At 31.9% G+C, this 16124-nt stretch overlaps 1 protein-coding gene across 2 annotated transcripts in view; it reads left to right on the top strand.

Moving 5' to 3' along the window:
• Itpr (Inositol 1,4,5,-trisphosphate receptor) overlaps positions 1-12734 on the top strand; it is an 85343-nt gene extending 72609 nt beyond the window's left edge. For both annotated transcript variants that reach the window (XM_075289443.1, XM_075289444.1), the window contains 8 exons: positions 49-2829; positions 4020-4212; positions 4274-4396; positions 5932-6104; positions 6180-6344; positions 6417-6603; positions 6679-6875; positions 11206-12734. In XM_075289443.1, coding sequence (XP_075145558.1) covers positions 49-2829; positions 4020-4212; positions 4274-4396; positions 5932-6104; positions 6180-6344; positions 6417-6603; positions 6679-6875; positions 11206-11781 — 4395 coding nt within the window. In that variant the 3' untranslated portion in view covers positions 11782-12734. The remainder of the gene's footprint in view (positions 1-48; positions 2830-4019; positions 4213-4273; positions 4397-5931; positions 6105-6179; positions 6345-6416; positions 6604-6678; positions 6876-11205) is intronic.
• The last annotated feature ends 3390 nt before the right edge of the window (positions 12735-16124 follow it).

Raw genomic sequence — 16124 nt, forward strand, 5'->3', positions numbered from 1 at the left:
AACGTAAGCTCTGGTAAATAGTAAATGACATTGTTTTTTTCCCCCCAGATCCTAGAGGCCAAAACTGTTTGCTCCATATTCAAAGACAATCTCAATTTGTGCAATGAAGTCACCGATAAAGTTGTACAACATTTTGTCCATTGCATCGAAATCCATGGTCGCCATGTGGTGTATTTGCAATTTTTGCAAACTATTGTAAAGGCTGAAAATCAATTTATACGCAAATGCCAGGATATGGTAATGCAGGAACTGATCAATGCGGGCGAAGAAGTTTTGGTATTCTACAATGATAAAACCTCATTCAATCAATTCGTGGCAATGATGCAGGCTCAAAAGACACCCCTCAATGATGATAGTCCCTTGAAATACCATGTGGAGTTGGTGAAGTTGTTGGCCTGTTGTACCATGGGTAAAAATCTCTATACAGAGATTAAGTGTAATAATCTTTTGTCGTTGGATGATATTGTGGCGGTTATATGCCATCCCGCCTGTATACCAGAAGTGAAAGAAGCCTATGTGGATTTCCTCAATCATTGTTACATTGACACAGAAGTAGAGATGAAGGAGATCTATTCCTCGGGCCATATGTGGAATTTATTCGAGAAAAGCTTTATGGCTGATATAAACCTCTTGATCAATACGGGGTCCAATGCCGACAAGGCCCTGATCAATTATGTTTTGAATGGAGTATGCACCATTTTGTCCACCTTCTTTAGCAGCCCCTTTTCCGATCAGAGCACTATTGTCCAGAGTAGACAAATGATTTTCGTGCAATTACTGCAAGTCTGTTATCGCCTATCTCAATGCAAATGGTTGAGTCTGGCTGATCGCTTTAATGTCGAAAATTGTATACGTACTTTGGCTGAGTCGGCCAAGACACGCAGCATAGCCATACCGCTTGATTTGGAACAGCAAGTGGTGACGATGTCCAGTAAGACGGCTTTGTTGACGCGACAGACAACAAAATGGCTTTTAGCCTCGAAACAGCCAAAATATGAGACACAGCATTCGGCCAATTTAATGCGATTAGACAGGTCCATTATTGAAGGCTTGCAGGATATTGTCTCACTGCTGGAGGATCAATTGAAGCCAGTGGTGGAAGCTGAATTGTCTCTGCTCGTAGATATACTCTATCGGTCGGAATTGTTGTTTCCCCAGGGGACAGAGGCTCGTAAGAGGTGTGAGTCGGGTGGTTTTATAAGGAAATTGATAAAGCATACAGAGAAATTACTCGAGGAAAAGGAGGAGAAATTGTGTGTTAAGGTTTTGAAGACCCTAAGGGAAATGATGGCCATCGATGTTAATTATGGCGAAAAGGGTGATGCTTTGCGGAGTACTCTGCTGAAACGTTATTTCGATTTGAAACCCTCGAATACTTCAAGAACTCCAGTAGATCTGAAACCCGATATCTCGGGAGCGGGTGCTGGTGCTGGTGGAGGGCACGATGGTCAAAAGCATATGACCTTAGTAACTCATGGGCCGGGAGCTAAGTATCTTCAAAGAGCGGAAAAGACATTACATGAAGTTCAAAATCATTTGGATCGTGAGGGAGCTTCAGATTTGGTCATTGAATTGGTCATCAAATCGGTTCATTCACCCTCTATTTTTGTGGAGGCCATAGAGTTGGGTATTGCTTTGCTGGAGGGGGGCAATCCCATTATACAAAAGGGCATGTATACGAAATTCTTAAGTGGAGATTTGAATCAGGCCTTTTTCAAGGTATTCTTTGATAAAATGAAAGATTCCCAACAGGAAATCAAATCTACGGTGACAGTCAACACTTCAGATATAGCAGCTAAAGCCCATGAAAGTAAACAGGATGGCCATTTGGAGTTGGATAAAATTTCCCGCAAACATGGTGTCAAAACCAATGGTGTAGTTATAACCGATGATTTGCGCAAGGAATTGCACAATGCTGCTCTAGCCACTGCCAGAGCTTTTAGCAATGCCCGTAATCTACATGCTGGCGAGGACTCCAACTCCTTGACCATGAACAGTCCATTCGATGATATATTGGCTGAGAAGTTGGAGAAACACAAAGACAACAAGGAAGATCGCAATAAACTCTCCAATAAGGTTTTGGTAATGCAACCCATTCTCAGGTTTATGCAACTTCTATGCGAAAATCACAATCCAGATCTTCAAAATCTCTTGAGGAATCAAAATAATAAGACCAATTATAATTTGGTTTCGGAAACCCTTATGTTTCTGGATTGTATTTGTGGTTCCACCACTGGTGGCCTAGGTCTGCTGGGTCTCTATATAAATGAAAATAATGTTGCGTTGATCAATCAAACTCTCGAAACTCTTACGGAATATTGTCAAGGACCTTGTCATGAAAATCAAAATTGCATAGCTACACATGAATCGAATGGCTTGGATATTATAACCGCTCTCATACTCAATAATATTAATCCCTTGGGAGAAAATCGCATGGACTTGGTTTTAGAATTGAAAAATAATGCTTCCAAACTTTTATTAGCCATTATGGAATCACGTGGTGATAGTGAAAATGCTGAACGTATTCTATACAATATGAATCCTAAGCAATTGGTCGATGTAGCCTGTAAGGCCTACCATCAAGAGGAAATGATCGATGATCAAGATGGCGAAGATGAGCCGGTAGATGCTGACCATGATGATGATGATGTTTCGGTGAGTCCTCGTGAGGTGGGCCATAATATTTATATATTGTGTCATCAACTTGCTCAACACAACAAAGAATTGGCCAGTTTACTAAAGGCTTCGGAAGATCCTGCCTCACCTAACTACGATGCGAAAATGAGCCAAGCAATGATGTATTATGCTACACACACAGCCCAAATTGAAGTGAGTATGATAAAGTGTAGAGAAATTTCTCGTATAGTTTGAAAAGCACTGGGATTTGGTAGAGATTGGGAAGTGATGTAGTAGCATTTCAAAGATTCTCGAAACTTTCACCACCTTTACCTTTAACATAAACAAATCTTCAGTTTATTCGAAAAGGTTTTTTTTATTTAACAATTAAAAAAATTTAATAATAGATAATCTTAAAAAAAGTAAAAAAAGACATTTAATACAGTTTAAGAAGCTCTGATGCTTCTTTGTGAAAAGTTTGAGAAACATAGGATACACTCTGGCCAAATAAATCACTCCTGTTTCTATCGATAGTACAAATTTCATAGGAAAAAAGTTACCGAATTTAAATGAAATCAAGAAATATAATTACCAAAAATAAGCAAATCCTGTGAATGGATATAATGAAAATCAAAAAGGTGACTTTTCGATTTATCTTATTTTGGATTTTAGCTGCTAAACTCGAACCTTTAATATTAAAAGATCATCCTAAATCAATTAGTATAGTTTGAAAGATTTTTTAGTCATTAAAAATAGATTGAAAAGCACTGAGGGATTTTTTTTGTCCGACGGAGAAACATGCAGTGCAAATTAGAATAGATTTTATACACGTCGTTATCGACATCCTTCACATATTTTAGCCTTTAAAGAAAAAACAAGTCGTCTTCATTTTTGGGCTTTACATGTTTGTTTTTTAATATTGAGTAGTTTTAAGGTAATCGAAAATTCATATGTGATTGAAAATGTTTCCAAAAAGATTTGGAAAACAAATTAAAAATAGTTTAAGAGCCTCAAAAGTTTGAAAGTCACTTAAAAAAGATTCCAGTTATATCCAGTTCTTCTTTTTTAACATAATGATTTTCCACCAATTAATATGATCAATAATCGTTTGAAAGTTTACAAAAACCGAATCGAAAATTTTGGAAAGTTACTGGAATATATATTTGTAATATTAATAGGAATTAAAATAGTTTGACAAGCATTTTAAAGAATCGCAGAAGTTTCATAGTTAGGAGCCTGCATTACATATATAAAGGGTCCAAGTATAATTCCAGACCCCAGTCATACAAAGTTTTTAATTTAAGGATTCTAAGGATTATTATTGGCAAATTTAAATATTTAATTAAGCAAATCTCTGGATAATAATTCCCATTTGCTACTGTTTTTTTTTTTTTTTTTCTTAGATTGTCCGTAATGATCGAACCTTGGAGCAAATTGTTTTTCCCATACCCGAAATTTGTGAATATTTGACAACGGATACTAAGATGAAAATCTTCCATACAGCTGAACGTGATGACCAAGGATCGAAGGTAGTGGATTTCTTTGACAAGGCTGAAGAAATGTTTAACGAAATGAAATGGCAAAAGAAATTACGAGGTATTGTACTAACATAATATGACATAATAACGATAATTAATTTCGCACTTCTTTTCATTAGGTCAACCCTTTCTGTTTTGGGTTAGCAGTTATATGTCACTCTGGAGTAATATTTTATTCAATTGCGTTGTTGTTATAAATATAATTGTTGCATTTTTCTATCCCTTTGACAACACTGTGCCTGGTAAGTTGCAATTTTGATCGGTGAAGTAAATTCAAAAGTTTTTATTTATGTGTGGTTTATTATATTTATAAGCCGTTATAGAGTTGATCACGCTGATGGCAACGACGTGAGTGTCGTGCGTGAACGTGAGTCTTGAAAATAATTTCTTCGTGAGTGTCGATGAATAACGAATTTCGGAAAAATACGCTCACGAAAATAATCCCGCCCACGGACATAAAACGCTTACGAGTTGGATTCATTTACAATTTTACTGATACCTGATATGCTACGAGTTTAATAACGGTCTCAATTTTAATCATGCTCATAAAATTATTCGTGAGTCACATTTTTCGTGAGTCACAACATTTTCGTGCGAGAGTACAAATTTTGTTTTCGTGAGCGTGTGTCCGTGCCCACCTCTAAAATCAACTTGCTCGTCTCTAACGCGCCGACCAGACTATAAGTTATTTCGGACGACAGTGCTCTTGTCGAACATATCCCAGATGTTGGCTAGACTATAAGTTATGCTCGATATTGCTGCTTGTTCATGGGATCGATAACGCATTATGCGATTATTTACAGTGTGGCCAATCGTATCGATTGACCACCTTGTAGGATTTTTTTCAAACACAGATATTCCGTCCGTAATAACTTAAAGTCTGGACGGCGCGTTACATAATTAAACTGCGTTATCGACAATAAAAGACTGTCTGTATATAAATTGGCCACACTGTAAGATTCTTTTCAAACACAGATATTCCATACGGAATAACTTATAGTCTCGACGGCGCATTACACTTAAACTGCGTTATCGATCATAAAAGACTTGCCTGCATATAAATTGACCAAATTTTAAGATTATTTTTAAATACAGACATTCCTCCCGGAAGAACTTATAGTCTGGACTGCACATTACATACTTAAACCTCGTTATCGATCATAAAAGACTTGTCTGGATATAAATTGGCCACACTGTAAGATTCTTTTCAAACACAGACATTCCGACCGGAATTACTTATAGTCTGGACGGCGCATTACATACTTAAACAGCGTTATTGATCATAAAAGACTTGCCTGCCTATAAATTGGCCAAATTGGAATAACTCATAGTCTGGGCGGCGCATTACATACTGAAACTGTGTTATCGGCCATAAAAGACGTCTGCGTATAAATTGACCACACTGTAAAATTCTTTTCAAACACAGATATTCCGTCCGAAATAACTTATAGTCTGGACGGGGCATTGCATACTTTAACTGCATTATCGATTCATAAAGGACTTGTCTGCATATAAATTGGTCGCACTGTAAGATTCTTTTCAAACACAGACATTCCGTCCGGAATAACTTCTAGTCTGGACGGCACATTACATACTTCAACTACGTTATCGATCATAAAAGACTTGTCTCCATATAAAACAACAAGCAGGGTAGTTCCATCGAAAATTCCGATATTATGTTGTTACCGATTTATTATAATTGGCATGTGTATACTAATGATACTGTGTTATCGGTAGTTATTTAAAACTATGTCAATTTGTTGTTTTTTTTTTTTAGAACTAAGTTCACATATTTCCCTATTATTTTGGGCCATAATGATATTCTCATTGGTGATAGTGGTGACATTGCCACGAGAGTCTGGAATACGAACCTTAATAGGATCGATAATATTAAGGTCGATATTTTTATTGGGACCAGAGTCAACACTATGTTTACTGGGTGTAGTAACGGTAAGTGCATCAAACTAACCGAGCATCCAAAAGAATTATTTTTTTGTAAAAACATGTTATTCTTTCAAAATATAGGTAACCCTAAAGAGTGTCCACATCATAAGCATAATGGGCAATAAGGGTACATTGGAAAAACATTTTCTGAAAATTATAACAGATTTTCAATTGTTATACCATTGTATCTATATATTCTTTTGTTTTTGTGGTTTAATATTCCATCCATTCTTTTACTCATTATTGGTAAGTAATTTGAAAATTTTCTTTTCGTTTCTTTAATAATGAGCAAGAATCTATTTTTTGTATTTATTTAAGCTCTTTGATGTGGTTTATCGCGAAGAGACTCTGGTCAATGTTATACGCTCGGTGACACGTAATGGACGTTCGATTGTTTTGACTGCGGTTTTGGCTTTAATCCTCGTCTATTTATTCTCAATCATAGGATATATGTTCTTTAGAGATGACTTTTTATTAGAAGTCGATGTAGAAAATGTGGAGAATGGTAAGATTTTATTATATCAACTTTTCATTTTACCTCAATTGGATTTAAATTTCTCTTTTTCTCCGATATAATTAGGCATCGAATCGGCTACATTATCGGTGAATCCGGAAGGCTCTTGTTCTGCACCTGACTCTTTGGTAACCTCTGGTGGTGGTGGTGAAGTTAAAGAACGTTCCTGTGATTCCTTGGTTATGTGTATTGTGACCACCCTTAATCAAGGCTTAAGAAATGGTGGTGGTATTGGCGATATTTTAAGACCACCATCGAGTAAGGTAAGACTTGTCTTTTTTTTTTCAAAGTCATGTTTTTTATCTTGGGGGTTTGTTAAAATTCTTTTCATGTACACCAATAACATTCATGCCCATATGCAAAACAATTTATTGACATTTTATCGAAGAAATGCATATGGTAAAAGTAAGATTGAAGTTTTCTTTAACTTTTTTGTATATGGGTGTCAAACTTTAATGAACAATCTCCTATTTTTCCTATCGGAGTATTTCTTTCCTACCTGGCTTTAATGGTCACTCAATCCTATACTCTACGTATTTTTCGACAACGATGGGATGAGTTCAGAGTTATCTGGTGGTGAGTCGGGTAGGTTTAGCTGGATAAGCAAAAAGGTGACGAGTATCATGTGGTCCTTGGTTACAGATGGGACACATGCCAGCTACGCTGCTCTCAATCACTTATAGGTAGGAATTGATGTCGCTGTTTCTTTACCCCGGTGCTATGATGGGTGGTCGAGCTCCGAGACAGTATTAACCTTTTAACCTCTCACCGATTCAGCTACAGTATCCTCATGAATCCACTTTAGACCTGTCTTGGATGCTGCCTGATCTATAGGCTCCCTTTTGTAACGCTGGGTCTCGCGCTCTAGAAGGTGAAGATCAACCCTTACATTCCTGGGTGGGTTGTAGGCTATCCACAAGATGGTGATTTGAATGCCTGCTGTGATAGTAACCCACTAAATACTCGCAGGAGGAGATGTTATTGTGTCTACGCATAGGGATTATCTTCGTCTCCGCATACAGGTGATCCAGGGTAGTACTACGGAGATATCCTTCCGCAGTTCTAAGGGCAGCGTTCTGATAGGGCTGTATGTTATTCCACTGCGTTTCGCTGGTTTGAGGTGTCCATACTAGCGCTTAATAGCTTACCACTGACCTGTCAATTCTTTGTCTGCACCGAGAAGTGCTGCCAGCAAGCGACTTGAGGACACGGTTGTCACAGTTGGTAGAATTCTACCAAAAATGGTAGATTTTTTACTGTTGGGTAGAATTCTTGATGTTTTGGTAGATTTTGCCAAATACTCCTCTCTAATTAAGAGGTACTTCACAAAACTAAAACTTTGACAAAATTTTCCATAGAAACCAAAATTTGACAAAATTTTCTATAGAAACTAAATTTTGACAAAAATTTCTATAGACATAAAATTTTGACAACATTTTCTATAGCAAAAAAAATTTGACAAAATTTTCTATAGAAATAAAATGTTGACAAAATTTTCTATAGAAATAAAATTTTTACAAAATTTTCTATAGAAATAAAATGTTGACAAAATTTCCTATAGAAATAAAATTTAGACAAAATTATCTATAGAAATAAAACTTTGAAAAAATTGTCCATACAAATAAAATTTTGACAAAATTTTCTTTAGAAATAAAACTTTGAAAAAATTTTCCATACAAATAAAATTTTGACAAAATTTTCTTTAGAAATAAAATGTTGAGAAAATTTTCTGTAGAAATTAAATTTTGGGAAAATTTTCTATAGGAATAAAATTTTGAGAAAATTTTCTATAGAAATGAAAATTTAACAAAATTTTCTGTAGAAATTATATTATGAGAAAATTTTCTATAGAAATAAAATTTTGAAAATATTTCTATAAAATCTAAAATTTTGACAAAATTTTTTATTGAAATAAAATTTTCTATAGAAATAAAATGTTGAGAAACTTTTCTATAGGAATAAAAATTTTGACAAAATTTTCTATAGAAATAAAATTTTGCCAAATTTTCTGTAGAAATAAAATTTTGACAAAATTTTCTGATAGAAATAAAATGTTGACAAAATTTTCGATAGAAATACAATTTTGACAAAATTATCGATAGAAATAAAATTTTTACAAAATTTTCTATAGAAATAAAATTTTGACAAAATTCTATATAGAAATAAAATTTTGACAAAATTTTCGATAGAAATACAATTTTGACAAAATTATCGATAGAAATAAAATTTTTACAAAATTTTCTATAGAAATAAAATGTTGACAAAATTTCCTACAGCAATAAAAATTTTCGAAACTTTTCTATAGAAATAAAATTTTGCCAAATTTTCTGTAGATTTTGACAAAATTTTCTGTAGAAATAAAATGTTGACAAAATTTTCTATAGAAATAAAATTTTGATACAATTTTTTATAGAAATAAAATTTTGAGAAAATTTTCTATAGAAAAAAAATTTTGATAAAAATTTCCATTGAAAGAAAATTTTGACAAAATTTTCTATAAAATAAAATTTTGACAAAATTTTCTATAGAAATAAAATTTTGACAAAATTTTCTATAGAAATAAATTTTGACAAAATTTTCTATAGAAATAAAATTTTGACAAAAATTTCGATATAAATAAAATTTTGACAAAAATTTCGATATAAATAAAATTTTGAAAAAATTTTCTATAGAAATAAATTTTGACAAAAGTTTCTATAGAAATAAAATTTTGACAAAAATTCTCTATAGAAATAAAATTTTGACAAAATTTTCGATAGAAATACAATTTTGACAAAATTTAGAGAAAATTTTCTATAGAAATAAAATTTTGACAAAATTCTCTATATAAATAAAGATTTGACAAAATCTTCTATAGAAATAAAATCTTGACAAAATTTTCAATAGAAATAAAATTTTGACAAAATTCCCTATACAAATAAAATTTTGACAAAACTTTCAATAGAAATAAAAATTTGACAAAATTTTCGATAGAAATACAATTTTGACAAAATTATCGATAGAAATAAAATTTTTACAAATTTTTCTATAGAAATAACATTTTGACAAAGGATGAGTTTTATTTTTTTGTAGTTCTTTGGTAAAATTTTCTCCAAATTTTGGTAGATTAATTATGGCTTAATAGGGTTCTCGAGCACGTGCCAACCTTGTTTCTAACGCGGAGCTTATCACGAATTGTAGTGGCATAGACAGACGACTTAAAAAGGCTGTCGAATGTGACCCCGAGAATCTTAGGGAAATTTATAGTCGAAATTATTTCGTGCCCTGAAAACAACGTTTGAGGAAAGTTTTGATTTACTTCTTTAATTTGGTCACTGCGTGCTGTCCGATTCCATGTTTATCTCAATGCGACTCCTCTTTATATTCGGTCCGAACGGCGTTTCACATTGCGATGACACTACATAAAGTAGTTTTGAAACACTTAGAAATATCACCAGCATATGTGAGAGGCGATATTTCAGTGGTTCCCCGATGCGTCTGAGATACACTCAAATGGGAAATCTTACCCCACAAAAATTTCGATAGAAATAAAATTTTGACAAAATTTTCTACAGAAATATAATTTTGACAAATTTTTCTATAGAAATAAAATTTTGACAAAACTTTATATAGAAATAAAATTTTCATAGAAAATTTCGATAGAAATAAAATTTTGACAACATTTTCTATAGAAATACAATTTTGACAAATTTTTCCATTGAAATAAAATTTTGATAAAATTTTCTATAGAAATAAAATTTTGGCAAAATTTTCTATAGAAATAAAATTTTGACAAAATTTTCTATAAAAATAAAATTTTGGAAAAATAAGAGTTTTTGTTTGGTAGTTCTTTGATAAAATGTTCTCCAAATTTTGGTGGTTTGAGTGGGAACCGTACTACCGCGGAGCTTATCACAAATTATAGTAGCATAGGCAGAAAAGGCTGTAGAATGTGTCTTAAAAAGGCAGCTGAAATATAGCGTCCGCTCATAACTGGGATGAACCAACGAACCTTTGTATGGAAGGCGGGCATGCGTCTGAGAAGCGCTCAAATTGGATGTCCAACCCAACCCGCCGTATAGCCCAGACATTGGTCTGATTATAACTTGTTCTGATCGATGAAACATGGCTTGTTGATCAGCATTTTCGTTTTTATGAGAAAGCCAAGAATTGGGTTGATTCGTGGATTGTGTCAAACGACCAGTCGTTTTCTTTTTATCGCGGTGTCCGTATGTTGCCAAAAGGGGAAAAGAAGGGAAAATAGTTGGGGCTCTCGATGGACAATACTTCCCTAGGTCAGTGTGTTACATTTTTTCTTTGTGGAAATTCTCAAATATTTGAAGGTTAGCTGTAATATATTTCAAGCTCACTTAGACTATTCAGTCCATTGTGATACCAATGTGGTGCAGTTTTGCAAAACCTGCCGCATTTTTAATTTGCGCACCCAATACGTTTGTAACGGACGTGCCATCTATGTATTAATTTTCTATGTCCGAATGGAACTTTGTTTGGACTCTGCTATAATAAGGACTACCTTGTCCGTTCAACTTTCTTGGATTTACTCAAAATTTTAAATCTCTTCTCTCAATGACCATTTTCTTTGTATTATTTCAGGAAAGTCTCTTCGCCGCACGTGTCATTTATGATCTTCTCTTCTTCTTCATTGTAATCATTATTGTTCTCAATTTGATTTTCGGTGTTATCATCGATACCTTTGCCGATTTGAGAAGCGAGAAACAACAAAAGGAGCTAATTCTCAAGAACACATGTTTCATATGTGGCCTCAATCGTTCGGCCTTCGATAATAAAACAGTCAGTTTTGAGGAACACATCAAGTCAGAACATAATATGTGGCATTATTTATACTTCATAGTATTGGTTAAAGTCAAAGATCCCACAGAATTTACAGGACCCGAAAGTTATGTATATGCCATGGTTAAGGCTGGGATATTGGATTGGTTCCCACGTTTGAGAGCGATATCGCTAGCTGCGGTTGATGCTGATGGCGAACAAATTGAATTGCGTAGCATGCAGACACAATTGATGGAAACGCAACGATTAATCACAAATTTATCACAGCAATTGCATGAACTCAAAGATCACATGACCGAACAACGTAAACAGAAACAACGTTTGGGTTTGCTCAATACAACAGCCAGTAGTTTTATGGGTGGCTATCAATTTCAGTAAATTGAAAAATGGGATATGGTAAGCCAAGGAATACGAAAAAAAATGGAATTCATCGAATGGACTTTGGTCGTTTTAATAGCAAAATAAAACCATGGTTTCGATGTGGACACTCCCTATGAATATGAAGCGTTTACAGTTTGGAGAATAATTGGACAATAAATCGGTAATATGGATAATATGGGAAATCGCAACGGGAATTCCTATGCCTCTATTCGCGTACTTAAAATTTTGTGAAAACTAACACAAATTGTAATTGAAATCTTTTATTTATTACCAAGAAGCAGAAAAATGCATGAAATTGTTATTAACTTTGCAAGATTTTTTTTCGGAAAAAATTACGCGAATAGACCTTGTGTCAAACATCTTCCACTTGATGAATGAATACCACGCCATCTATCGATTGTTATTTGTACCAATAAGTGAAGATCTAAAGCCATTGTTATCATCGATTCTATTGTACAATTTATCTTTAAATTGTTAACGGAAACCTATTGTAATTATTTTATATATGCTAATTTATCGATTTAGAATAGATTTTTTTAGACCTTATTATAAATTTTATATAAAACTATGATGTTCTATACAAGAATATCTATTTGTCATATACTTCCAATATCCCTCTATCTTGGATTTTTTCGAAATAACAAAATGTGATGTTTTTTTTTCCTCGTAACTTAAATGAAACTAATTGTAAACCTCAGAAAGTGTGTCTGTGTTTTATGTCAAATAAATTTATATATTTGTTTAGCAACTCAGTACTTTAAAACAATTTATATACAAGAAAAATATCCATAAATTTAACCTTTTTTTGTTAATGTTTTCATCTCGTGTTTTTTTTAATAAAGAAAGTGTTACACTACTACTAATCTAGCATTTACATACAATCGTAATTTAGTTAAAATAAATCTTATAAATCGAAGAAGGCAATTCATTTAATGGACATTAAATAAGAATGATATATATTTAGTCTAAATAGCAACAAAAAATTATTATTAAAACAAAATGTTTGTTTTAACACCATTTTTTCATTCATTATATGCAATTCACAAATAAATTTTAATTAAAAAAATAGAGCACTGTATTGCAAAAATTAATAAAAACAATTAAAAAAAAAAATAAATTTTTAATAGTATTATTCGCCAAAGGGTAAATAAAATCAGAATGTCAGAGGAAAACCTTGAGTAGATACTATAAAACAAAGAATATTTTTATTCATCGAAAACTCTGTGATCAAATTTTAATCCATACCATACCTAAAACCTCTGCAGAAATAGCAATGCATTTCGAATGGATAGAGAACTTTCCACTGTGGGTACATAAATAAAAAAAATCTAGCATTCAGTGGCCTTGTTTCACATTCGACTACAAACCATTTATCAATTAACGTTAGTTTAGTTTAAAATATTAACGGTATTTAGAGAAAGTGAGTTGGCTGCACTAGCATCAATAAATGACATTTAAATCCTAACTTCATATATGTATAAAAGATGGCGCTCACATCGCCTTTCAAAGTATTAGTAAAGTGATGCCAAATTCAATTTTTAATACTTGTCAACAGTGTTGCCAGTATTGGGGATTTTTCCCCAAATTGGGGATATTTTTGCGTGAATGGGGACGAAATTTTTGACTTTGGGGATTTGGAGATTTGATAATTCCATAAATTTGGGGATTTTTGTGGGGATTTTTTGAGAAATCGGTCTAATTTTGTTTACGAAAATGTTTTTTCTATGGGAAATTTTGTCAAAATTCTATTTCTATAGACAATTTTGAAAAAAAATATTTCTATAGAAAGTTTTGTCGCAATTTTATTCCTATAGAAAATTTTGTCAAAATTGTATTTCTACGGAAAATTTTGTCACAATTTTATTTCTATAGAAAATTGTGTCAAAATTTTATTTCTATAGCAAATGTTGTAAATTTTTTACTGTAGAAAGTTTTTTCAAAACGTTACTTCTATCGAAAATTTTGTCACAATTTTATTTCTATAGAAAATTTTGTCAAAATTTTATTTCTATAGAAAATTTTGTCATAGTTTTATTTCTATAGAAAATTTTCGAAAATTGTTATTGCTATTGCAAATTTTTTTTCAAAATTTTATTTCTATAGAAAATTTTGTCAAAATTTTATTTCTATAGAAAATTTTGTCAAAATTTTATTTCTACAGAAAATTTGGCAAAATTTTATTTCTATAGAAAAATTTGTCAAAATTTTATTTCTATAGGAAATTTTCTCATAGTTTTATTTCTACAGAAAATTTTCGAAAAATTTTATTGCTATTGGAAATTTTGTCAAAATTTTCTTTCTATAGAAAATTTTGTCAACATTTTATTTCTATAGAAAATTTTGTAACATGTTAGTTTTATTTCTATAAAAAATTTTGTCAACATTTTATTTTTTTAGAAAATTTTGTCAAAATTTTATGGCTATAGAAAATTTTGTCAAAATTTTATTTCTATAGAAAACTTTGTGACAATTTTTTTCTATGGAAAATGTTATCAACATTTTATTTCTATAGAAAATTTTATCAACATTTTGTTTCTATAGAAAATTCTGTCAAAATTTTATTTCATAGAAAATTTTGTCAAAATTTTATTTCTATAGAAAATTTTGTTAAAAAACATTTTCTATAGAAAATTTTGTAAAAATTTAATTTCTGTAGAAAAATTTGTCAAAATTTTATTTCTATAGAAAATTTTGTCATAGTTTTATTTCAATAGAAAATTTTCGAAAAATTTTATTTCTATTGGAAATTTTGTCAAAATTTTATTTCTATAGAAAATTTTGTCAACATTTTATTTCTATAGAAAATTTTGTAATATGTTAGTTTTATTTCTATAGAAAATTTTATCAACATTTTATTTCTATAGAAAATTTTGTCAAAATTTTATTTCTATAAAAAATTTTGTCAACATTTTATTTTTTTAGAAAATTTTATCAAAATTTTATTGCTATAGAAAATTTTGTCAAAATTTTATTTCTATAGAAAATTTTGTGACAAGTTTTTTCTATGGAAAATGTTGTCAACATTTTATTTCTATAGAAAATTTTATCAACATTTTGTTTCTATAGAAAATTTTGTAAAATTTTATTTCATAGAAAATTTTGTGAAAAAAAATTTCTATAGACAATTTTTTTTTATAGAAAATTTTGTAAAAATTTTATTTCTATCGAAAATTTTGTCAAAATTTTATTTCTGTAGAAAATTTTGTCAATTTTTCCTATGCAAAGGGTCATATGTACAATCCCAGTTTCGATCACAAACCAAACATGTTTTCAGCTGGTCACATTTCTGAGTGTTTCAAAGCTTGTCTAAATGATTTCACCGCAATGTGGAACGCAGTTCGGATTCGGCTAGGAAAAGGAGGTCCCTTTTCATTGAGCTGAACATAGAATGGGGCAGCACTCAGTAGTAAGAATGAAGTTCGCCTCTGTGGTATCACAATGGACGGAATAGTCTAAACGAGCATGAAATATCGGGCTGCCATTATAACTAACCTAATCTAAGGCCGTTACCATGTTCGGTTTATGACGAAATTTTTGGGGTTACTTTATCGAAATATTTCGATTCAAAGCCGATCATTTAAGTCAATTGATGCGTTATTTCTTTTTGCTCAGATTTCGTCCAGATTTAAAAAGGAATACATTTGTTTTCAACTCGAAAAGCGAACATATTCTCTAATTAAAAACATATGGCAATTATGAAAAAAACTTTCCATTCAATGAATATGATTTTACCAAAACTAGGATTGTTATTTGTTGCCATATAAATCTCATTTTGCAAGAAAAACATAAATGTTAAAAAAATTAATAATAATTTAATAGCATTAGTATTGACTATCTTCAATACATACGATCATTTGAGATTTATTTGATTTTATTGTTCTGTTATTTTCGATTGAACTTGGCAGCACTTTATAATTGACTTGGCAACTCTGCCTTAAAATTGGCCAAAATATGTTCAGAACCATGGCTGAACAAGAAGGTAAATCATGGGCCCATATGATTACAATTTTTTTATTTCGACAACATTTTAAGATGTCAAAATCATATGTTTATGGTGATTGCAGCTCTCGAAATGACACTGCATAGCAAATGCATCTCAAACAAACTCGCGCATTCATAGCTGGAGAATTGTTCAAAGATGACTTGAGTATTTTGATAACATATTCCAGACCCAAAATACCACGCACATCAGTTTTTAAACTGCATCATAAACTGTTTTTGTTAATAGATGGCGAAGATCCATTTGACTGACTTCCATTCTTAACTTTGGTGGGTATTATAGTCTTATTTGTCTCATATCGGCGTTCCTCGGATGAATTATCCACTTCACGAGTGATTGT

The sequence above is a fragment of the Haematobia irritans genome, chromosome 1 (genome assembly GCF_050003625.1).
Source record: "Haematobia irritans isolate KBUSLIRL chromosome 1, ASM5000362v1, whole genome shotgun sequence".
NCBI lineage: Eukaryota > Metazoa > Arthropoda > Insecta > Diptera > Muscidae > Haematobia > Haematobia irritans.